The sequence below is a fragment of the Schistocerca cancellata genome, chromosome 5, assembly GCF_023864275.1.
Source record: "Schistocerca cancellata isolate TAMUIC-IGC-003103 chromosome 5, iqSchCanc2.1, whole genome shotgun sequence".
In the NCBI taxonomy this organism is placed as follows: Eukaryota; Metazoa; Arthropoda; class Insecta; order Orthoptera; family Acrididae; genus Schistocerca; species Schistocerca cancellata.
Genome location: NC_064630.1, coordinates 281877876 through 281903560, shown reverse-complemented (window position 1 = coordinate 281903560; position 25685 = coordinate 281877876). Strand labels below are relative to the sequence as shown.

Below are 25685 nucleotides of genomic sequence, written 5' to 3'. Positions count from 1 at the left end.
CTATCGCCATGAGCAACACTTGGTGTCCTGGCTAGAACCCAACTTTTCGTGTATGTTTCATTTACATAAAAGAATGCACATTTCTCTCTGTGTTAGAAATTCCGCTTTCGTTGTAAAATCTATTTGTGTATGTTTGTGTGGGTTTAAGCGTGTGTGTGTGTGTGTGTGTGTGTGTGTGTGTGTGTGTGTGTGTGTGTGTCGGTGGGTGGGTGGGTGGGTGGGTGGGCGGGTGTGTAGATGTGAGTTTATGTGTGAATTCTCCTGTAGAGAAAATATCCTTCGGTAAACTTCTGGAAGCCTGTCCACTAATCTCTCTGACGCGTAAGTATGTGAGACAGGTGGCTGTGCGAGGGTGACACTGGCAGTGGCAGTTGAGGCATCCCCGATGGTGGGCGGTGCGAGCAGAGGCGGGGCGTGTGGCGGTACTCACGTTCCTGGTGACGTAGCGCACGTGGCTGGCCGGACCGCCCCCGCCGCCTCCGCCGCCACTCGGATGCCGCCCGTGCCGGCCGCCACCCACGCCGCCGGTGTCGTCGTCGTCATCGTCCTGCACGTCGGCGTCTGTGGGCAAAGGGCAAAACATCGGGCTCACTGCGCAGTCGCATACACACGGCTAGCTGCCGTTACAGGGTGCTTGTCGCTATCACGTTGGCTGTAGTTAGAGAATTCAGTTGTAAGTACAAGGGCTTAAACCGGCAGTATTAGCTATTTTGAATAAACGCTTTTGAGTGTGCAAACGTATCGCGATGTAGATGAAGTTAACAGTGCGCCTGCTTTTATTACAGGCATACCTTATTATTATGGCTACTAACTACACAATCGTGCATTATAGTAAACATCTTCCTTATAAATGGCCAGAAAGCATTGAAATACTCCAGATGCCCATGGAAGTATAAACACAGCAGTGTATCACGACTGCATCTCTCACAATCTTCGATGACGTTAACTGAAGGAAATTGTTGATAAAAGTACACGCAAAAACTACTTCATTTCATTCTTTTTGACACTGTCTTCCAGGTAATCTTACATCTTTGCTATCAACGGATCAGTGACAGAGACCATGGGTATCGTAGGTTTAGCGACTCCACTACAACCTCAGATAACTGATTCTGTTCGCTGCTCCCAACTGCTGTTGATAGACTCGGAAATATTTCCTTCGAATATGTGTCCTAGCGTGGTCCATGTTGTGTTGAACGCTACTGGTACATCCTCACGTTATTATAAATTCCAATGACTTCCTCCTGTGATAGACGATGAACTTCGGGAACTTTAAGTTTCAGTTTCTTCCACTTCGTTCACTTACTTGCAGAACATCTTTTTCAAATATGTACTAGCTGAGAAATCCACCATTGCCTGGGTATTTATTTATTGCAGTCTTCTGTTAGTTCATCTCTTTCCTCCTCTCTCTGTCCATGTCGTGTTCCCCCCTCTTTCTGTCCACGCCCTCCTCCTCCTTCTCCTCCTCCCCCTCCTACCCCTTTTCCATCCATCCCTCACGTCTCTGTTCGTCTCTTCATCCCCTCCCTTTCTCTGCGCACCACTTCGTCACCCTCTCTCAGTCCATCTCCTCCTTCCCCTCTCCCATTCATCTCCTCCTCCACCCCTCTTTGTCCATCTCCTGCTCTGCCTCTCACCACCTCGTCCTCCTCTCCCTATGCCCATTTGCTTGACCCTATATGCCTAAGCATCTCATCATCTTCTCTCTCTATCTATCTACCTTCTCCTCCCATCCTTCTCTGTCCATCACCACCAACGCCACTCAACTGGGTATTTGTAGTTTTCAACCACAAAGTATTTCTTTCGAGACAGTAAGCAATATGTGTAATTAGATTAGTTCAAATCGAACCAAGGGCTTGGGAGAAGATGTCGAACACATACGTATCTGACACATATAGCACACATATACATGTCTCAGTCTCTGCTATTTTACACTGTAAGATTCCAGAAATGGTGTGTATTCAGCCGTGTAGCTTGATCGTAGGTCCTGAAATACTGTGAAAAAATTATTAGCTCGCTGTAGCTCGCGTTCTGGTGACCTGGTTGACACGTCGAACATAGACACATTGAACTTCGTATTTTTAAAAGTATCTTATGGAAATACAGGAAATAAATATCAATAGGCCGTTTTCGAATATTTTCATGTCACCGATTCTCATTCACATCGGCACCCCTATTGGTAATGGGGCATCTTAATCTCACAGTATCAACATACAAGTTATGAGTCGTGTACCGAACAAATTTGGCTGAAATTGCTCCAGGTGTTAATGAGTTATGCTTCTATGCCACTCCCTTTTTATTCCCATCCCAATCAGATGTAGATGGTCCTTAACCCCACAGCACTTCTTTCCAGATAGCAAGTAATATGTGTACCACGTTTCGTTTAAATCGGTGCAGTTGTTCAGGAGGAGATGTTGAACATTCATTTACATGTACGTACATTTTAAAATATATTGTGATATGCAACTATCCAGTGGTTTAACTTGCATTAATGTTTGTTGACCAGTAGATACTATAACTTTGTGAAGCAATTTTGCAAAAAGCCTTCTCTCTTTCATCCTTTGTTTCGACGCCACAATGCCACTGAGTGTATGGTCGAATGATTTTGATCAGTTTACTGATTTAACGAGACTCCGAAAATTCTTAGCATTTTCTGTCAGGTCGATAACTGTTTGCAAGTTTCGTTGTTTAGCCTCCCGAAGATACGACTCCATTGTTGGGAAATCGGCAGCTCCATAGAATGGTGAGATATTTGCATGAGAATGACTACAACATCGCATAGTCACACAGATTTTTACCAATGCAGAGACTGAAGTACGTTAGTGTCATGAGCGGGCAAAAGTGTACAATGATTAAGACGTTGCACTCATATTACATTACATTCCCAGTGAAACTTTTTTTTTGTCGTCACATGACTGCAGTGTAGTGAGCACTTGCTTTGGAAATACTCAGAGGTTCAAATAAAAAGTAATAGAGTATCTTACTAAAAACTCTGTAAGTGGAGCTCGAGTATATCAATTTCAGTTAACAACAATGTCCATAGCATAGAATTTTAGAGCTTTTACGCTATGTATACACATCGTAGCAAATTATTTAATTACAAGCATCTACCTGACTGAATTTCATACAATCTTCCAAGGGAAAATGAGATTAAATTATTGATGGTAAACGTCATGTCTGTGAAAGTCTTCTGATACTTTTAGTTAAGATAATAAAATGTAGCAATTTCTTTCTTCCTTTCTTGCTAAGCCACGGGATAAAGTGTTGTGTTATTCCGGTATCTTGAGTTCTGTTGTGAAGTAATAATGCTGCATGAATTATTTAGTCTTCATTTTGTAGCATAGTGCATAATGCTGCAGTCCTGGACTAATGAAGCTTTTTCCATATTTTTTGGCCTTTTAAATTAGTTGGACGTACTCCGTTTAACGACCCGACGATTGCGCGTTGTAAGCACTCTATCGTCTTCTCATTTCAACATTTTTATGTCGAACCTGCATTCTGTGTTTTTATACGAAGTATGATTATTCTTATATAAGCAATTTCATATGTATTCGCAGTTAATAGCAACAAGTTTTCTAGACACTAAGCTCGCTGTATTGTAACGACGACATCCTGGCCTGCAGCATATGTTACATGACAATGAAATAAAATTCGCAATCTCTTACTGAATCTCTTACGCAGCAAGGAAAGAGTAAAAGAACCAGTACTTTCCTCTAATTTTAATGATCAAATGTTTTCCCTTGTTGTTGGCAAAGTGATGTAACCTTTCTTCAAAAAAAAAAAAAAAAAAAAAATGTTCAAATGTGTGTGAAATCTTATGGGACTTGACTGCTAAGGTCATCAGTCCCTAACCTTACACACTACTTAACCCAAATTATCCTAATGCCAAACACACACACCCATGCCCGAGGGAGGACTCGAACCTCCGCCGGGACCAGCCGCACAGTCCATGACTGCAGCGCCTGAGACCGCTCGGCTAATCCCGCGCGGCTACCCTTTCTTCAATAACATTCTATTCTCATCGAACAAACCGATACTTTGGAAGAAAGATGATACATTACAATTCGATAGTATTTGCTGAAAACGATGAAGTTACGTCCCACAAGTACTTAGCAACATCCAAAATTAATTTCCATCTCGACCACAAATTAGTTTTCTTAACCTGCGACTTGTTGCAATGCCTTGCGCAACATAATCAGTTTTTAAAAGTGTAGTTTCGAGTAGCACGTCAGCGATGGAGATGGAAATTAATTTTTGTATTACTGAAGTATTGCGATCACTACGTACCAGTGACGATGTTAGTCTTTCGAACTTTAAATGTACTGAAGAGCCAAAGAAACTCATACACCTGCCTAATATCGTGTAGGGCCCCAGAGAGCATGCAGAAGTGCCACAACGCGACGTGACATCGACTCGACTAATGTCTGAAGTAGTGCTGGAGGGAACTGATACCATGAATCCTGCCCGGGCTGTCCATAACTCCGTAAGAGTACAAGGGGTTGAGATCTATTCTGAACAGCACGTTGAAAGACATCCCAGATATGCTCAGTAAAGTTCATGTCTGGGGAGATTGGTGGCCAGAGGAAGTGTTTAAACTCAGAAGAGTGTTTCTGTAGCCACTCTGTAGCATTCTTGGACGTGTGAAATATCGCATTGTCCTGCTGGAATTGCCCAGTTCCGTCGGAAGGCACAACGGACACGAATGGATGCAGGTGATCAGACAGGACGCTTACGTACGCGCCACCTACAAGAGTCATATCTAGACGTATCAGGGGTCACAAATCACCCCAACAGCACACGCCCCACACCATTAAAGAGCCTCCACCAACTTGAACGGCCCCTGCTGACATTCAGGGTCCAAGGATTCATGAGGTTGTCTCCATACCCGTACATGTCCATTCACTCACACACTCACTGGTCATACCAGACTCGAGAGTCCATTACCGCAGAAACGTATTTTCGCCATCTGTCACTATCTTGGGGTATTTCCTTCCATTCACCTTCAATACCTAGGCTCCTCAAATCATTCTTCACATTGTCCTCCCATTTACGCCTCGGTCTCCCCACAGGACGTTTACCCTCTAAGTGCCCTATCAGTACTCTGCGCGCTGCCCTGCCCTCATCCATTCCAGCTACGTGACCCGCCCATCGCAGCCTATGCGTTTTAATAATACTGATTATGTCAGGGCTTGAATAGAGTTCGTGAAACTCTTCGTTATGCAGTTTTCGCCACTCTCCGCTATTGTCATCCCTTTTTGCTCCGAAAATTTTCCTCAAAATTTTGTTTTCAAATACTCGAAACGGCTTTCCTTTTTGCACAGTGAGAGACCAGGTCTCACACTCATACAGCATAACTGGTAGAATAATAGTGTTGTATATTCTAATTTTTAGATTCCTTGACAATATCCGTGATGAAAGTAATCGATTCAGTGAGAAGTAGCACTCATTTCCCGCCCGTAATCTCTGCTTCAGTTCGGATTCAATCTCATTTCTCGAAGTGATGTCCACGACTAGATACTTAAATGTGTTCACATTTTAAAACTGCATGTCTCCAACTCGTAACACTTCCTGATCTACTGCTGTTGGCATTCTAGTAGTAACCAGGTATTTAGTTTTGTCTTCACTTATCGTTACACTTACATCTTCAATAGCCTTGATTAACGCATTCGCATTTGCTGTTACAGATTCTTTCCTATCGCTAATGATGTTTAGATCATCTGCATACCCTAATATCTTAATATTTCCATTTAAATCCATACCCTCTGAATTATCTGCTGCCATTCGTACAGTATATTCTAGGGCTAAATTAAAAAGTCTCACGTGTTCAAAAAATGGTTCAAATGGCTCTGAGCACTATGGGACTTAACATCTGAGGCCATCAGTCGCCTAGAACTTAGAACAGCATTCGAACCTGCGACCGTAGCGGTAGCGCGGTTCCAGACTGAAGCGCCTAGAACCGCTCGGCCACTCCGGCCGGCATCTCACGTGTGGTTTTCGAAGGCCAGTTACAACACTGCGGGTTGCATAGAAAGACATCAGTGGGTGGTACCTGAATAACCATCTATAAAACAATCCTCCTCATTCGAATGAGTAACGCCGTTCCTCGCCACCTTCGCGTGCTGCATTAGTGGACTCACCGCTGTTGTGCGGCACGACGTCTGGGTTCTTGTCGTCGATGCTGTCGCGGCTGCCCGCGACGCCGGCCCCCGCCGCCGCCGCCGCGACGGCCGCCGCCTCGGCCGCCTCCTTGCCGGAGCTGTAGGCGTCGGTGAGCCCCGAGTCGCAGTTGGCGGCCTTGTCGTAGCCGCGCAGCCGGCGGCGGCGCCGCGTGCGCACGATGAGCGTCGCGACGGCGGCGGCCAGCAGCACGGCCAGCACGGCGCAGCCCGCCACCACGCCCAGCAGCGGCGCCAGCCGGCCCACGCCCGCCGACGCTGCCGGCACACACGCGCCGCCGCGTCACCTCGCTACATCCGTGCCAGCGCACTATTTTCTGTAGCGTACTCATCAGCAAGAGCAGAAAGCTAAGTGCCACGTAAAGCCGACGCTGTACCGTCGTCGTAGAACTGTCGCAGCTGCAACGTTGCAGGTATCTCTACTCCGATGCCATTTACAGGATGATTCGAAAGGTTGAACATAAATTGAAAGAGCTGGTAGAAAGGTGTAAAAAGAAACAATAAATAATGAAAAAGCAGCGGTAGACGCGATGTACATGTGCGGACACACTAATGATTACAATTTCAGAAAAATTGGATGATTTATTCAAGAGAATCAACTTCACAAATTGCACACATTGAGCATGTCAATAACGCTTTAGTCCAGCTCTGACCCTTAGGCACGCGGTTCTTCTGCTTGGCATAGATTGACTAAGTTATTGGCTGTCCCCCTGCGCATATCGTGATAAATTCTCTTCGACTGTTGCGTTAAATCACCAAAATCCCGAGCTGAGGTGGTTGGAGAGGCCTGCCCATAATGTTCCGAGCGTTCTCAGTTGGGGAGCGGTCTGGCGACCTCGCAGGCCAAGCAGACCGACAAGCAGTAAAATCTCTCGCTGCCGAAATGTAATCTCAGGATGGCTTGTCTTGAATGGAAACAAACCGTGGCGTATAATATCGTCGACGTACAGCTGTGCCGTAGAGCTGCTGCGGATGATAACAAAGGAGTCTTGCAATGAAAAGAAAGGCACTCCATACTGCCAGGACGGTACGCCAACACTCTCAGGGGCTCTTCAGACGCATCTTCAGTCTATATGCTCATTGACTGGAGCAGACTCTGATGAGTCCTGCATCGAACTGAGCCCCAATGACCAGCGGAAGACGTGCCTGGAGGCATTTCGGCAGTAGTGGAATACCAGCCTCACTGTGGTCCACCATGTGGTCCGACAACAGAGAGTGGTGGTCCCGTGTGACATTTCTTTTCACAACATAACATCTTTGGTTGCCATTCGCGACACACTTACAACACAGCGGTACTTCGACGGTATCCTACGCCTCATTTTGTTGCCATTCATGGTAAGCTATCCCGGCCTTACGTTTCAGCACGACAATGACCCACATCCACACGGCGAGAGTTTCTACTACTTCTCTACATGTTTGCCAATCCTGCCTGGCCAACAGTGTCACCGGATCTCTCCCCAGTTGACAATGTTTGCAGCATTGCGGAAAGGGCCCTCGAAGCAGCTATGCATTTTCACGTTTCAATGTGTAGATCGGACAGAATGTGGCACGATATCCCCCAGAAGGACATCCAGCATCTCTGTCAATCAACGCCAAGTCGAGTATTTGGGGGCATAGGGGCCACTGATGGACCAAAGCGTTTCTGACTTGCTCAGTCTGAGAAGCTCTTTCTCTTGACTCAGTCATCCAATTTTTCTGAAATTATAATCGTTTGCTTACCTGCACAGGCACGTCACATCTACCGATTTCCGTCCCATTCGGATAATTCCTTTGTGGTACGTCTTCTTTTTTTATCTTACAACGTGCAACAACAAGAAAGTATTGTCTTGGAAGTAATGCTGAGTCACAGAAAGCTTTGAAAATTCAGAAACATCGAGGACACTCAATACACATGAACTTTATGCTTAACAAAGGTAATACACCCTTTACTGAAAAAGTACATTACAGAAGTTGTTCGAAATGGCAATCAGTACATTCAGTATATGCATAAAATTTCCGTAGATCTTTCTGAATCGCTCTACCAGGTGCACTAGGTGTCGCATGAACCTAATCAGACTCTTCTAGTACCTTGATGAGAAGTGTGCCTTGCTCTGACATTGGTATCACGTACACGAGGCTTCCTTTCACAAATACAAACCGAAGGGTCATGTCGTGTCAGATCAGCAGAGCGATGTGGGCGTGTAATTGGACTTCCCCTTCCATCGTCTTTTGCATTGAGATGCTCAAAGAAGTATGCTGGTGCTCCGTCTAGTTGCATTCACATATAGTAATGCATGTTAAATGGTACATCCTCAGACTGTTCTAGCCAGAACACTTGCAACGTCTAACAAGGTTCGTGGGATGCCTTGAGTAGTTTGTAGAGTATGCCATAATTGTGTACGAAGATGTTTAAGTCGCCATTTTAAACAACTTCTGCAGTGGACGACACTGTTGAGTAAACAATACACTACCTTTTCCCGCCTTAAGGTGCATGTACATTAATTTTCCTCGCTGTTTCTGAGGATCCAAAGCTTTCATTGCTTCAGGATTACTTCGAAGCCTATAATTTCATGTTCCAAAGTTGTAGTATTTCGACTACTCTGTCAGCCCCTCCAGTATGTGAGCAACATTTAGAATCATTCCGTGCATTTAATTTTGAACACTGTAATGCACGAATCTCACTACGAAAAATTTTCACAGTTGTAAAATTCATGGAGAAATTATTGTAAAACTGGGTGTTATAATGCGTGCAGCAGCCGATGGAGAATGAAAAAGAGAGAAAAACAAAAGCTTCTTCTTTTGAAGAAATTATATTAAAAACGATAAGTGAAACATGGCCTTGGTTTCACATTCTAATGATAAGTTACTCATTATAATTACAGACCAAATAACTTTTGTCGATGCAACACTACACTTCAGAAGTGACACAGATATACGACTCTTTTTTCATTTCAACAGTCACCAAGTATCTGTAAACAACGGTCGCACATTCTACGAACAGTTCAACCCCTCTACAAGAGAAATCCCCCTCCACACTCCCTCCCCCCCCCCTCCCACGCCTTGGTCACGGAGTCATTCCAGAACGACTGAGTGAACGTCTTCGTCATCGGAAACTTGCGTGTGTGGTGGATGTCAATGGCCTTACGCCCCGATCGACATCACCGATGTATGCCGGACTTGTTCAAATCGTCGGCACCATTTCACTAAGGCTGGACACGACATTGCATTTGGTAGATATACCGCCAGAATAATACGTGTGAAATAGAGAGTTGTGCACAAGAATCTTACTATCCTGCGGTTTTCAACTTCAGAGAGCGTTTCCAGTTGCAGCACAATTTAATTTCTACATTGTGATGTATCTGTCATCCCTAGCCCTACAGAAAGGTGTCCACGAAAAATCGAGAATAGGTTATCTCTTCCGGCAAATGGTCTTAGAGCGGTACGGCACATGTAACTTACTTTTCGAAGTGTTCTCGTATTTGAGACGTCTAGTTAAGATCTGGAGCAAATCTCCAGTTCGGATATTATGTCAACAAAGTATAGTATGTATTTCAGTGTTAGAATTTCTTAGAACTTTTGCCGTTCTAAGTAATTTCTTTTTCTTCAGTCTAGATACAGTTGATTACCTCTATGATTCAACAATTGCTTCCGATTCCTAGTACGAATTTCCTGAAAATCCTTTCTTCATCTGTGCTGCTCACTCGTTATTTAATAGTTAACATAGATTACGCTTTCTTTCATCTTTTCTTTTCCCTAGCGTTTATCCCATCTAATACTGTACTGCTTTTTTTCAGCATTTCCCAAACTTTCCTTTTATTATTTAACGTGGTGACCGAATGCTCTTCGTGATTCTACAGTCGCCAAGGTAACATACGGTAGGGAACTCATATGACTCATCTGTGGAGCTTGGTAACTTTCTTCTGTGTTATCAGGTTTGATTCTATTGAGAAACAGTTGTATACCGTGCCTTTACCCTATTTGTTTAAGGAAGTAACGGGTACAGCAATCAGTCGCAAATAATGTTCATTGTATATCGAGATTACGGTCATTGTGTGGCCATCTACAGTGCAGTAACTATAAGTTAAAACATTAAAAACACATACATGCCCACAGTCACAACTAGACTATATGTGTAGGAATGCGTAAGTGGTTGTAATGTTTTAACTTGCATTTGCTACACTCACTGACAGAAACACTGACATACAGAAAACGTTATCTGGGACTGACTTCTGTGGCCGTTACTAAATTTTTCTGTCTTTTATTGCATTTTAACTATTTGCCTGTTATCTGAGGCGGATTGTGGGAACATTACAGTATATCTGGTTAAACGAGCTTGGCAAACAAACTAACTACCACACTCAGGCTGATTGATGTACTAGCCCACGTCGTTAACTCGATATACGGGATCGATCCTTGTCTGGCTTACCTTCCTGATTCGTAAGCTATCGCGCTAGATGTTCTGTTTTACGAACACAAGATGCGTCTGAAAATATCGGTGAATAGTCTCAGAAAATGGAGGAAACAGGAGTTACATGCAAAATATCTTTATTGGTCTTCAGAGTAAGCATCATTACGTAAGTAAACTTCTGATATTGGTGTTAACCTGTAGGAAATCGTCACCAGACGCATCTCGTGAAATCGGCCGACGCAACGTGGTCAGGTGTGTTGGATATCCGCAACGTCTGCTCATGCTCTTGATCAATAGCGCTTCCACAGGCTATTTTTATCTTCATCTCTTCTGATCTCGTTATCAAAGACAGCCGCCAATCATCCTGGAGCAACGGCCGCACTTTTTCGACGCTGCATTGGAATGCACGTGTTGACCCAAACGCGGCTCATCCTCGACACCAACCTTTCCCTCTCTAAAGCCTTTAAGCGACTCACACACTTTTCACTCACTGCTTTAACAACGTGCACTTGAACTAACTTTCCGTGAGTCTCCGTTGCCGTTTTCCTGATTTGAAGCAAAGCTTCCCGTTAACTCTTTACCCCATTTTGTGCTCCATTTTACAATGACACTATCGTGACGGACACTTGCGGCTGTCTTTTAGAATGACAGCACATGGGTTTAAGATAATCAAAGATATAAGCATAATTGTTCATGTACATTCGCTGACGTTATGTATATCCTACAATGCGTTACCACAATAATTCGATCGAATTCATAAGAAGTTTGCTATCACTGATCGTGATTACATTGAAGGCGATTTAATCTATTTTGATTGTAACTATTCTTCCTTTATTTTTCACATGAAATTTTGTATAAAGTATGCAGATAGTAGAGAACTAGGAATGATCGGCATAATAGGTTATAGAATGAAACTTTACTCTGTAGAAGATTAAAAATTTGTTCCTGACCGAGACTCCAAATGGGGACCTTTGCCTTTTGCGGACAAGTGCTCCTCTCCTTTCTTCCAGAAGTGCTATTCCTACAAGTTTAGCTGGATAATTGCTGTGAAGTTTGGAAAGTAAGACATGAGGTACTGGCGGAAGTAAAGCTGTGAGGACAGGCTGTCAGCTGTGCTTGGGTAGCACAGTCAATAGAGCTCTTGCCAGCGAAAGGCAAAGGTCTCGAGTTCCACTCTCGGTCCGGCACACAGTCTGAATCTTCCAGGAAGTGGCCAGCAGTATCGCACGCCCCGAGATGACACTAACGGAGCATATCGTGGTCGTGCGGTAGCGTTCTCGCTTCCCACGCCCGGGTTCCCGGGTTCGATTCCCGGCGGGGTCAGAGATTTTCTCTGCCTCGTGATGGCTGGGTGTTGTGTGCTGTCCTTAGGTTAGTTAGGTTTAAGTAGTTCTAAGTTCTAGGGGACTTATGACCACAGCAGTTGAGTCCCATAGTGCTCAGAGCCATTTGAACCAATCTAACGGAGCATAACAATATAACTTGTTAGTGTACACTGTTCGTGAAACTGCTCCTCTAAAGATGCTTAGCAACGTGTCAGTTGTTGCCGAAGGAAAAGCTGTGATACGTGTCGACAGAAAGGCCCATTTTCTTTTTTCGCCAGTGGACCAGATGGGAGGGATGCTTAGAAACTGACATTCGTATGGGGTTGCTGAGACAGAGAAATACGTTCAGCTGCCTTATGAGAATGTATTTTCTTCCTCTGCAGATAAAACACCGCTTCCCAAATGGTACGTGAGAGTTTGTAGTCTGCCTCGGTATCGGCCCGCTCAGCAAGGCAGGTTGCTGACTGAAGGGGCCTAGGTTCGATTTCCGGCCAAGTCGGAGATTTTTCCGCTCGGTAACTGGGTATTGTGTTGCTATCGTCACAACTGCCATTCCACATTTGAAATACGCTATGTGATCAAAAGTATCCGGACATCCCCAAAAACATACGTTTTCCATATTAGATGCATTGTGCTGCCACCTGTTGCGAGATACTCCACATCAGTGACTCACTAGACATCGTGTGAGAACAGAATGGGGCGCTCCGTGGAACTCACGTACTTCGAATGTCGTCAGGTGACTGGGTGTCACTTGTGTCATACGTCTGTACGCGAGATTTCCACAATTCTAAACATTCCTACGTCCACTGTTTCCAATGTGATAGTGAAGTGGAAATGTGAAGGAACACGTACAGCACGAAAGTGTACAGGCCGATCTCGTCTGTTGACTGACAGAGACCGCTGACAGTTGAAGAGTATCGTAATGTGTAATAGGGAGATATCTATCCTGAACATAACACAGGAATTCCAAACTGCATCAGGATCCACTGTAAGTACTATGACAGTTAGGGGAGAGGTGAGAAAAATTGGATTTTATGGTCGAACCACTGCTCATAAGCCACACGTCACGCCTCGCTTGGTGTACGGAGCGAAAACATTGCACGACTTCACAGTGAAAGAACGTTGTGTGGAGTGACGAATAAGGGAACACAATGTGACTATCCGGTGGCAGGGTGTGGGCATGGCGAATGCCCGGTGAACGTCATCAGCCAGCGTGTGTAGTGCCAACAGTAAAATTCGGAGGCGGTGGTGTTACGCTGTGGTAGCGTCTTCCATGGAGGGGGCACGCGCCCCTTGTTGTTTTGCGTGGCACTATCACAGGACGGGCCTACATTGATGTTTTAAGCACCTTCTTGCTTTCCACTGTTGACGATCAATTCGGGGATTGCGATTGCATCTTTCAATACAATCGAGCACTTGTTCATAATGCACGACCTGTGGCGGTGTGGTTACACGACAATAATATCCCTGAAATCGACTGGCCTGTACAGAGTCCTGCCTGAATCCTATAAAACACCTTTGGGGTGTTTTGGAACGTCGACTTCGTGCCAGGCCTCACCGACCGTCATAGATAGCTCTCCTCATTGGAGCACTCCGTGAGTAATGGACTGCCATTCCCCAAGAAACCTGCCAGCACATGATTGAACGTATGCCGGCGAGAGTGGAAGTTGTCATCAAGGCTAAGGGTGGGCCAACACCATACTGAATTCCAGCATTAGCGATGGAGGGCGCCTCGAGCTTGTAAGCCATTTTCAGCCTGGATTCTGCATACTTTTGAACGCATAGTGTAGATGCGTGGACACGTACCGAAAGCCACCTTAAGAAAAAGTTTCTGGGAGAGTACCTGCTCGCCGCTCTGCGGGCTGCAGCGTGTAGGCGTGCAGGGTGACGGCGCGGCTGCGGCCCTTGCTGTTGGCGGCGAGCAGCGCCACGTCGAAGCCGAGCCCCGGCTGCAGGCCGCTGACGGTGAAGGCGGGCGCGCGCGAGCTCACGTTGCCGACGAGCGCCTGCGACGCCGCGTCGTACACCTCCATCACGAACTCCTGCGGCAGCCCGCCGTCGAAGCCCTCCGAGCACTCCACGTGCAGCGAGTCCGCCGTCTGGTTCACGATGCTGCAGTTGTGCGGCGGGTCGGGACGACCTGCCCACAAGCGTAGCGTGCACAGTGTGTTTTACTTCTAACCACGCTCTAAGAACGTGTCTTTTTAGTAATTAGATTCAAAGAGCAAAATGGGAGCAGCGGCGATATGCAATTATTGGTTTTTTAACTGTCCTCACCCATTGTAGCAACTTATTGTTTCCGAATACAAAAGTTATGAAAAAACAGTTTCTTTGAGCACTTCAGCACATTCGGCACATTCCAAGAAGACTCAGGCTCATAAATTGCTTCCAAGTATACTGGTGTGAGAATCACAGAAATTGAAGCTCGCACGGACACGTTAATACGATGTGTCCACCTAGAAAAAAAGCGTTCGCCAATGTAAAATGGCGCAACTTGTTCGAAATTATCAGAAAAATCGGCTTAATATGTAGGGAAAGACAGGTAATACACAATTTGTATAAGAATCAAGAAGGAATAACAAGAAAAGAGGACCAAGAACCAAGTCTCACAATTGACACTATGTCTTAGAAACGGTGATCGCTTCTCTTACAGTAGATAATCAATCACAACCTCCACTCCGAGGCGCTATTGCTTTTTCTACGTAGGTGTTGGACTGAAGTGTAGAAAGACTGCATCAGTGTCTAACGCCCTACTTAGTGCAACCTCTTTCTACTTGTAGCAAATAAACAAACACTGTTTAGATCACTTCTTATTTTTTAGTGACGGAAATAAAAGAAAAGTTCAGAGCTGACACTAAAATTCAGGGAGAACGGATATCAATGACAGGCATTGCCTTGACACAGCTATCGTCACTGAAAGTGCGGATGAGCTGAAGGGAATACTAAGTAGAGAGAATAATCTAGCGAGCAGAGTATGTGGAGTGATGGTAAACCAAAGGAACACGATATTGACGAAGAGTGCTAGAAATGAGACAGTGAGTAACCACCACAAGTAGGAATAATGAGGTAGACAAGGTGAAGAAATTCTGCTACCTTGGAAGCAGAATAACCCATGATAGGCGAGCAAGGAAGAAACGAAAAGCAGTCAGGCAGTGGCCCTAAAGGCGTAACTGTCCAAAAGAAGCCTAGTAGTGTGAAATATCGGCCTTACCTAGAGTAAGATCTATCTGAGTAGGTAAGTTTAGAGCACCCCATTGTAGGGAAGTGAATCACGAACTGTGAAGAAGTCGAAAGAGAAGGTCGAAGTTTTCGAGAAGTGCGGCTACAGAAATTTGTTGGGCTAATACGATAGCGAATGAGGAGGTTCTCCGCATAATCGCTGAGGAGAGGAAATGTGAAGAACATTGTAAGAGGAAGGGGGAGGACATGCGTTAAGACGTCAGGCAACAACTTCCATGTTCTTAGAAAGAGGGGTTAATGTTAAAAGCTGTAGGGGAAGAGAGAGATTGAAATAAATATGACAAACTAACTACAAATTTTTCGCACTACGTAGCTACAATAATCTGCTTTATGAATGATTTGCATGTAGCTGCAACACACAGTAATGATATTATTGTGCTTTAGGGTTGGTTGATTGGTTGGTTTGGGGAAGGAGACCAGACAGCGTGGTCATCGGTCTCATCGGATTAGGGAAGGATTGGGAAGGAAGTCGGCCGTGCCCTTTCAGAGGAACCATCCCGTCATTTGCCTGGAGTGATTTAGGGAAATCACGGAAAACCTAAATCAGGATGGCCGGACGCGGGATTGAACCGTCGTCCTCCCGAATGCGAGTCCAGTGTCTAACCACTGCGCCACCCCGCTCGGTTATGTGCTTTAGGGTTACGTCATTCCTAAGGTAATATGATACAAGTTACTGTTGCAATACGTGATCGGACTGCGTCACTGTAACCTTGGCGTTCCCCGCGGCCATGGCGTTAATACTTACAACTGCTCACAAGGAATTCTCCGGTTCGATCCCTCGCGATTACCTAATGTTTTTCTGAGGTGGTCGCTGTGATATTACCCATGCCTGAGGTCGATAAAAATAAAATCTGAGCCCCCACTGAATACAGCATGCCTCAAATACAACTTGCTGCTTTCGTCAGTATGCTTTGATGAATGTAACGGATGTTCCGCATACCAAATGGCTGGAAGAGACAGACTGCTTGATACTGATTCCGCAACACTATTATGGCCTTCAGTTGCTATCCTCAGTTCATGGTAGCAAAGCATGACATACCGTATTGAAGTCGTTCAGCATTCGAAGAATGGAATGCTTACAGGAATTATGTGGTATCAATACAATCAGAAAGCAATCAACAACTTTGTGCTGTTATCATAAATAGACTCTGTATATGAAATAAAAGGAATCACTTGATATAAATGTAGATTACGGTCACAGAGTAAGTCGTTAGGTGTCGCGAAGCAGTTTGGTTTTATAGTCGATTAAGAAATTATACCGCAACATGCCTTCAAATGGTTCAAATGGCTCTGAGCACTATGCGACTTAACATCTGAGGTCATCAGTCGCCTAGAACATAGAACTAACTAAACCTAACTAAGGACATCACACACATCCATGCCCGAGGCAGGATTCGAACCTGCGACCGGAGCGGTCGCTCGGCTCCAGACTGTAGCGCCTAGAACCGCGCGGCCACTCCGGCCGGGAACATGCCTTCAACTGGAACATTCCACGTCTACAGTGAAATGGAAAACTATTCGAGTAATAAAAGCAGTGAAATTGACACAGGATTCGGCGAAATGGTACGAAAGCGATTGGCATGCAGCTCGGTGGAAACCGGATGACATCCATCCATATAATTCTTTCATCGTGAAACATTTGCTGTTTATGGAAACATAAAGGCACAAACGTTTGAAGTTCGACAAAATTTCAGCTGTATATTCCGTGTAACATTGTGACATATCTTTATTAAGGAGGGATATATCTCACAGCTGATCACTGCCAGGAGATAGTTTAGAAACTAGGGAAGGATACGACTCGTTCTGGAATTTTTGCTTGACCACAATATTCCACTACAATATGGCCTCGGTATAACAGCCTCCACTAGTCGTGGAGAAAGAAAATTACTCGGAAGGGGATATCAGGGGAATGCATGCTCCTGAAGTCATTACGTAGCTGGAGAGCAGCTGCGCTAGCCAAACAGAGAGAACCTTAGCGAGTGCCAGAGGTTGAGAACTGAATAGTTATGTCAGTTAACGATGGAAAGAACATTATAATAACAGTCCTGCACTAACAATTCCGTCTGTAAGCTTCGTCACCCCATTTCAATTAGGAAAAGCGTTAACTGACACTAATTGCATTATAATTTTCAAGGAGAATACTATCTAAATAAGAGTGGCGTGAGGTTAATGTCACCTTACGTGACTGCTCTTCTAAGAAATTATTTGTAAGTTGAGCATTAACGTCTCGACAGTAATAGTAACGCATACTGTGTTTAATTTCTCAAATATGAAGCACCTTAGACTGATTGTTTCTTTGTACTTTGGATGAAACACACTTTAACAAGAACCTTCAGTGCTTATTATATTAGCATAAGTGCAAAGGTTAGGACTGGTACACCTTCCTGACAATGACCTTCAATCTTGGCGTGCGTGGGTGAGCGTGATGGACGGCAGAAGAAGGAGTTCGGCCTCGTCCTAAAGCAGACGTTTGAGACTCGAGGAGTTCTCGTAACGTGCAGGCAGCACTCGTGTGCACTCTGTGAGGCGGAAGCTGACCGTATGTAGCTTTCTCGCGATCTGACAGTCATGGGTTCCAGTGGACAGAGAAGAAAAAACTGACAACAGATTGTGCTACATCACAATGTAAATGACTTGTCGCAAAATTCGGGAATGCATCAGTTTTGCTAGCGACCAACCTAGTTTCAAGTTTACGATGTTCACCGACGCCAGCATCACGAGAGACTGTAACACTGATGTGCAGAGTGATCTTCAATTTAAATTTTAAATCCCTGTGTCACTTCTGGAACCCTGTCAATTCTATACGTTAGACTAAATTACTGACCGAGGTTGTTATTACCAGGGATAGATTTCTGATTCCAAGATTTCTATTAGGATGCTCGAGTAACATGAGTGAGATACAGAATTTAACAGATGTATATAAAATTTCATTCCTTTGAAAAATTTAGGAGTATTTGTAGATAAAAAAAAAAGACTCCTTGCATAGTAACAGACCTTCAGTTCGGTATTCTTATAGTTGCAAGTCATTATTTAATTTGAATGGTGGCACTAAATAAGTTAACTATTGAAGGAAAACTGCTTTTAATTTTATGTTGTTCTATATTGATCTCAATGTGTCAGCAGTTCAACGTTGTTCCAGCAGTTCGTATTTCATAGTGATTTACAGTGGTTTGAAAGTTTTATTTTTCTTCTTTGTACTTTTAACAAAATTAGCTGCAAATTGATTATTTCATGTTGATTGCGTAAGTTCCGGCAAGGTTGTTTCGGCACGTTAGCAAGTGTTCCTGTTGACATTATATTTATCTTTTATTTTATTCCATCTCTATGTACAAGTAATATGAGATTTTATCTTATATTATATTCTCGTCTAGATGGAGTGCGGTCCACAAATCATCTTAGAACGTAAGTTCTTTTATGTTCTATGTTGCTGACATATATCACATACTTACTTTCGGCACACTACACAAAAGAACACTTCTAAGATTATTTATGGATGTCATTCCTGCTAAACGTAAGTACAAGATGATATAAAATCTCATCGTTCTATTACATTCACACATGAACCATCTCTCATTTTACAACTGTCACAAAATGATGCGAAATTTCACCATTATAATTAAAGTAAATACAGGGTGTTACAAAAAGGTACGGCCAAACTTTCAGGAAACATTCCACACACACAAAGAAAGAAAATATGTTTTTGTAACACCCTGTATATGACCTACGTTAACAATATAGTGAATAAAATAACTTAAGTTCAAAGATGATTTGAGGAAGCCACTCCACTGAACATAAGAATAATATAAGACAAAATCTCATATTACCGTTACACGGACGTAGAATAAAGTGATTTGTAAATGTTATGTCAACAGGTACACATGGTAATATGACATATGCCGAAAAAAGCTTGTCGTGAAATTATGTAATCATCAGGAGATAAACAATTTGCAGCTAATTTTGTCAGTGTAAAGTGTAAAGATGACGCCATATTATGACCTTATGGAAGCTGAGGGTCCATCAGAGAAGAGGTTATTTTATTTCTCTGTTCTACGTACATCATCTGAGAAAAAATATGTCACGATAAATAGTAGTGTACTACGACGTCTATGTATGCTTGTGCTCAAGTTCGTTTCAATGTTACAGTGTTCACAGTACGCTTTACGGTACTAATAAACTTCACTTATTAACGAGCAAAGTGATTCAGGATTGCTAAATTCAGTACAGTAATCGCAGGGAATATTTGCATCAGCAAGCACGTTACAAAATTGCATAATCGAGCTATACGCACAGCGTTAGTTACGCACAGCGTTTCTGTAATTAACTGATATTGCAGTTAAGTTTGTCCATATCGACTGGTGACCGTGTTATTGCAAAACTGTACAAGTTCGTTTCGAGCGGCTAAATTATTCACCCAGTTGTAAATATGTATTTCCTTGAAAAGTCAGGACCAAATTTAATCCCTTTATTCACCAATAATTCCTTATTAAGGAGATTGTAGTCGGGTGAGTTGTCATTGTCCTTCTGTGTTTTATATGTTCCACTTCGATTTGGCAGATTTAGTAACCGATGGCTGTGCATCCGAGATTTGTGGGTCACGCGACTTAACCAAGCCGAGTGTGTGGGCGTTGCAGGCGGACAACAGAAGCAGACAAATCTAGACAAATAAATGCTCTGAAATTGTTTCGCAAACGCTAAGTGACAAAATAGAGAGGCTACATAACACCACTTTCAAAATAAAATGTAGAGGTGTATTCCAGATAAACTCATAGGGAATGGACAATACCATTAGGAGAAAGCGAAACCAATGTGGGAGTTAGAGTAGGATAATAACAATAGTATGACAAAGGGACATCCCAACGTCAGTAATAACGTACCTGAAAAGATCTAAAAGGAACAACCTACAAATAGAACGTTTAGCGTTTGTGGATGACGTAGGTGTTTTCTCAGACTCAGCAGAAACAACCACAACACAAATAGTACGCTCATAGAAGAAGGTAATCCAAAACTAAAGGAAATCAAACCAGTGACACTTGGTGCGGCAGTTTGTTATAATTCTGAAAGTCTGTTTTAGCTTTGGAGCCCACTGAACTAAAATACTGGAGTCCGCTGTTTAAACAGTGAGTTATATCCACTGAAACACAATTCAGTGGCACTAAAGTGTCAAAATACATGAAACAGATATGTAGATAGAGACAGCGACATATCTTTCAGTTATTATATGTAGTTTTCTGCATAGACCATAGCACTATAGGGTAAGAGCAGACGTAACACCAAGCTCAAGGTTTGATGATTTCTCTAGGTGAGTGGCAATCGACTTAGAAACTACCCCAACGGGGTAGCGCACAATAGCCACATTGGTAAGTAGGCCTAAATAAATTGAGAAAAATAGTTTTAACTTTGAAAGTTTGTACTGAGAGACAAAATAAGTTATTTGTGCAAAAACCATACGTTATCTATAGGTTATAATTATTTTTTTTTTCAAAAACAATGATTTATTGTTACCGAAAAAAGTAAGGTGAAATGTTTCCAGAAATTTTAGGCACAGTTTCCTCACAGTCATTTTCATCCTCACCAGTAAAAGCACTGTGTTCGTGGTCCTACATTGCTTACCCCAGCCCACTCTCAATGTAGCAAACCGTTTCAGGAAACCAGCAGACCACCCATTTCCAGTCATTCAGATTTCCTTATTAAAATTATGAGAAAAATTATTCCTTTTGGACAGTTAAAATGCTGTGTATAGTAGATCCTTACCTCACATACAGAGAAATCTTGTCCAACAACAGATGGTCGTAAATTTGCTTTCTTTCTTTTGATGTAAAAATGACTGAAACTCTCCGGACACCTTTTTCTTGTCAATATTCAACTTCTGTTCACATTAATAACAGTAGGAACAGAAGGAAAAGGGATGCCTCACGGCGGGTATAGTGGCTACTGGCTGTCCATTGTGTCGTCTTAGACGCCTTTTCACATAAGGTGTTTTCGGCTGGTGAAGGCCACCGGTGAAGCAATGGCCGACACGAGAATTGGTTGCTAAGTAACGACTTTTACAACACAATTATGTTCGAAAAACGTAACCTGTTAAGTAAATTTTTGGTAACTTACATGAGATGGTCTCAAGACCACACAAAACGTGACTGCGAGAAACGCGACGTCCTGTTTCTTTCAAATCGATAAGCAGAAAAGTATGTGTTTCGAGTAACACAACTGTGCAGTTTTCGTACGACTGCAGCTCTACATGGACTAACACATCGAAATGGCCGCTACGCCCGCAGTGGCCCTTACGCCCACGCTTCTCCTATTCCGGAATTATTTAACCTACAAAGTAATCTTATTTTTAATTTTTCTCAGTATCATTACGCTAAGTGAAACGCTGGTGAGCAGCAAGACCATGACCTCCGAAAATAGTAACGTGTTGGTGTATCTATAGTTACGGTAAAAGCTTCAGATCGTAATACCATGTAGCCTAAGTATGGCATTAGAAATCCGCGCCAGATCGCTTGATTATCGTAGACTAATCCGAGATGGTTCCAGGACACGTAACTGGCCCTTGTTGAAATTAGTAGGCCCTGCGCGTGCAATATAAAAGCTATTCCCGACTTTTACGATCCCAAGCTTGGTATATAATTTTACTTGACACAACTACTTGTCTTAATTATGTGTAAGAATTTAACATACTGAGAGAAAGATTACATTTTAAGTCACATAACGTATCTATTCGGCGTTTCCCGTTATTGCTTTCTTCTCTTACGGTGTTATGTTATAAAAGCACACTTCCATAGGGTAACCCTTGTCGCTAAATTCCCAAGAATATGACAAGAAATTACGCTACCTGATTATAGACGAAGTAATTCTCTTCCCTTGTCAAAAGACACCAACAGCACGATATTCTGCAAACAAAGAGGGTAACATAACTCTATCTTATAACAATCACGTGAACACCGCTCCTAAGAAGCCTTGATCCTTACATTTATTGGGTTTTTACGTAGTACCATGGTTCCTTTACAGATTACTTCTTATTACTTTCCTGTTTCTGTGTACATACTTTAGAGGTAATTTCAGATATTTTCTTTAGAAAGTCCGCCTCTCTCACAGAACGTTTCATTTCGTTAAAGCTATGAACCCCCCCCCATGAACCATGGACCTTGCCGCTGGTGGGGAGGCTTGCGTGCTTCAGCGATACGGATGGCCGTACCGTAGGTGCAACCACAACGGAGGGGTATCTGTTGAGAGGCCAGACAAACGTGTGGTTCCTGAAGAGAGGCAGCAGCCTTTTCAGCACTTGCAGGGGCAACAGTCTGGATGATTGACTGATCTGGCCTTGTAACAATAACCAAAACGGCCTTGCTGTGCTGGTACTGCGAACGGCTATAAGCAAGGGGAAACTACAGACCTAATTTTTCCCGAGGGCATGCAGCTTTACTATATGGTTAAATGATGATGGCGTCCTCTTGGATAAAATATTCCAGACGTAAAATAGTTCCCCATTCGGATCTCCGGCATGGGACTACTCAAGAGGACGTTGTTATCAGGAGAAAGAAAACTGGCATTCTACGGATCGGAGCGTGGAATGTCAGGTCCCTTAATCGGGCAGGTAGGTTAGAAAATTTAAAGAGGGAAATGGATAGGTTAAAGTTAGATATAGTGGGAATTAGTGAAGTTCGGTGGCAGGAGGAACAAGACTTTTGGTCAGGTGCATACCGGGTTATAAATACAAAATCAAATAGGGGTAATGTAGGAGTAGGTTTAATAATGAATAAAAAAAATAGGAGTGCGGGCAAGCTACTACAAACAGCATTGTGAACGCATTATTGTGGCCAAGATAGACAAGAATCCCACGCCTACTACAGTAGTACAAGTTTATATGCCAACTAGCTCTGCAGATGATGAAGAAATTGATGAAATGTATGATGAGATAAAAGAAATTATTCAGATAGTGAAGGGAGACGAAAATTTAATAGTCATGGGTGACTGGAATTAGAGTGTAGGAAAATGGAGAGAAGGAAACATAGTAGGTGAATATGGATTGGGGGTAAGAAATGAAAGAGGAAGCCGTCTGTTAGAATTTTGCACAGAGCATAACTTAGTCATAGCTGACACTTGGTTCAATAATCATAAAAGAAAGTTGTATACATGGAAGAATCCTGGAGATACTAGAAGGTATCAGATAGATTATGTAATGGTAAGACAGAGAGTTAAGAATCAGGTTTTAAATTGTAAGACATTTCCAGGGGCAGATGTGGACTCTGACCACAACCTATTGGTTATGAACTGCAGAGTAAAACTGAAGAAACTGCAAAAAGGTGGGAATTTAAGGAGATGGGACCTGGATAAACTGACTAAACCAGAGGTTGTGCAGAGTTTCAGGGAGAGCATAAGGGAACAATTGACAGCAGTGGGGGAAAGAAGTACAGTAGAAGAAGAATGGGTAGCTCTGAGGGATCAAGTAGTGAAGGCAGCAGAGGATCAAGTAGGTAAAAAGACGAGGGCTCCTAGAAATCCATGGGTAACAGAAAAAATATTGAATTTAATTGATGAAAGGAGGAAACATAAAAACGCAGTAAATGAAGCAGGCAAAAAGGAATACCAACGTCTCAAAAATGAGATCGACAGGAAGTGCAAAATGGCTAAGCAGGGATGGCTAGAGGACAAATGTAAAGATGTAGAGGCTTATCTCACTAGGGGTAAGATAGATACTGCCTACAGGAAAATTAAACAGATCTTTGGAGAAAAGGGAACCACTTGTATGAATATCAAGAGCTCAGATGGAAATCCAGTCCTAACCAAAGAAGGGAAAGCAGAAAGGTGGAAGGAGTATACAGAAGGTCTATACAAGGGCGATGTACTTGAGGACAATATTATAGAAATGAAAGAGAATGTAGATGAAGATGAAATGTGAGATACGATACTGCGTGAAGAGTTTGACAGAGCAATGAAACACCTGAGCCGAAACAAGACCCAGGGAGTAGACAACATTCCATTAGAACTACTGACGGCCTTGGGAGAGCCAGTCCTGACCAAACTCTACCATCTGGTAAGCAAGATGTATGACACATGCGAAGTAGCCTCAGACTTCAAAAAGAATATAATAATTACAATCCCAAAGAAAGCAGGTGTTGATAGATGTGAAAATTACCGAACTATCAGTTTAATAAGTCACAGCTGCAAAATAATAACGCGAATTCTTTACAGACGAATGGAAAAACTGGTAGAAGCCGACCTCGGGGAAGATCAGTTTGGATTCCGTAGAAATATTGGAACACGTGAGGCAATACTTACCTTACGACTTATCTTAGAAGAAAGATTAAGGAAAGGCAAACCTACGTTTCTAGCATTTGTAGACTTAGAGAAAGCATTTGACAATCTTGACTAGAATACCCTCTTTCAAATTCTAAAGGTGGCAGGGGAAAAATACAGGGAGCGAAAGGCTATTTACAATTTGTACAGAAACCAGATGGCAGTTGTAAGAGTCGAGGGGCATGAAAGGGAAGAAGTGGTTGGGAAGGGAGTAAGACAGGGTTGTAGCCTCTCCCCAATGTTATTCAATCTGTATATTGAGCAAGCAGTAAAGGAAACAAAAGAAAAATTCGGAGTAGGTACTAAAATCCATGGAGAAGAAATAAAAACTTTGAGGTTCGCCGATGACATTGTAATTCTGTCAGAGACAGGAAAGGACTTGGAAGAGCAGTTGAACGGAATGGACAGTGTCTTGAAAGGAGGATATATGATGAACATCAACAAAAGCAAAACGAGGATAATGGAATGTAGTCGAATTAATTCGGGTGATGCTGAGGGAATCAGATTAGGAAATGAGACGCTTACAGTAGTAAAGGAGGTTTGCTATTTGGGGAGCAAAATAACTGATGATGGTCGAAGTAGAGAAGATATAAAATGTAGACTGGCAATGGCGAGGAAAGCGTTTCTGAAGAAGAGGAATTTGTTAACATCGTGTATAGATTTAAGTGTCAGGAAGTCGTTTCTGAAAGTATTTGTATGGAGTGTAGCCATGTATGGAAGTGAAACATGGACAATAAATAGTTTGGGCAGGAAGAGAATAGAAGCTTTCGAAATATGGTGCTACAGAAGAATGCTGAAGATTATATGGGTAGATCACATAACTAATGAGGAGGTATTGAATAGAATTGGGGAGAAGAGGAGTTTGTGGCACAACTTGACGAGAAGAAGGGACCGGTTGGTAGGACATGTTCTGAGACATCAAGGGATCACAAATTTAGTACTGGAGGGCAGCGTGGAGGGTAAAAATCGTAGAGGGAGACCAAGAGATGAATACACTAAGCAGATTCAGTAGGATGTAGGTTGCAGTAGGTACTGGGAGATGAAGAAACTTGCACAGGATAGGGTAGCATGGAGAGCTGCATCAAACCAGTCTCAGGACTGAAGACCACAACAACAACAGCAAAGCTATGAAAGATGTTTTGACAGCAAAGTTAGAAGCAGACTATTCAAATATGCTAATACAACGGCGAAACAAAGAAGACCTGAAACTTTTTCAAATCCTTCTCCTATTTCTCCAAGATTTCAGCTAGTCGAGAGAGGCAGTTG

At 43.1% G+C, this 25685-nt stretch overlaps 1 protein-coding gene across 1 annotated transcript in view; it reads right to left on the bottom strand.

Moving 5' to 3' along the window:
• LOC126188497 (nephrin-like) overlaps positions 1–25685 on the bottom strand; it is a 758389-nt gene that overhangs the window by 38386 nt on the left and 694318 nt on the right. Inside the window, exons 11-13 of the mRNA XM_049930101.1 lie at positions 13729–14025; positions 6135–6431; positions 431–561 (exon numbers count right to left, since the gene is read on the bottom strand). Coding sequence (XP_049786058.1) covers positions 431–561; positions 6135–6431; positions 13729–14025 — 725 coding nt within the window. The remainder of the gene's footprint in view (positions 1–430; positions 562–6134; positions 6432–13728; positions 14026–25685) is intronic.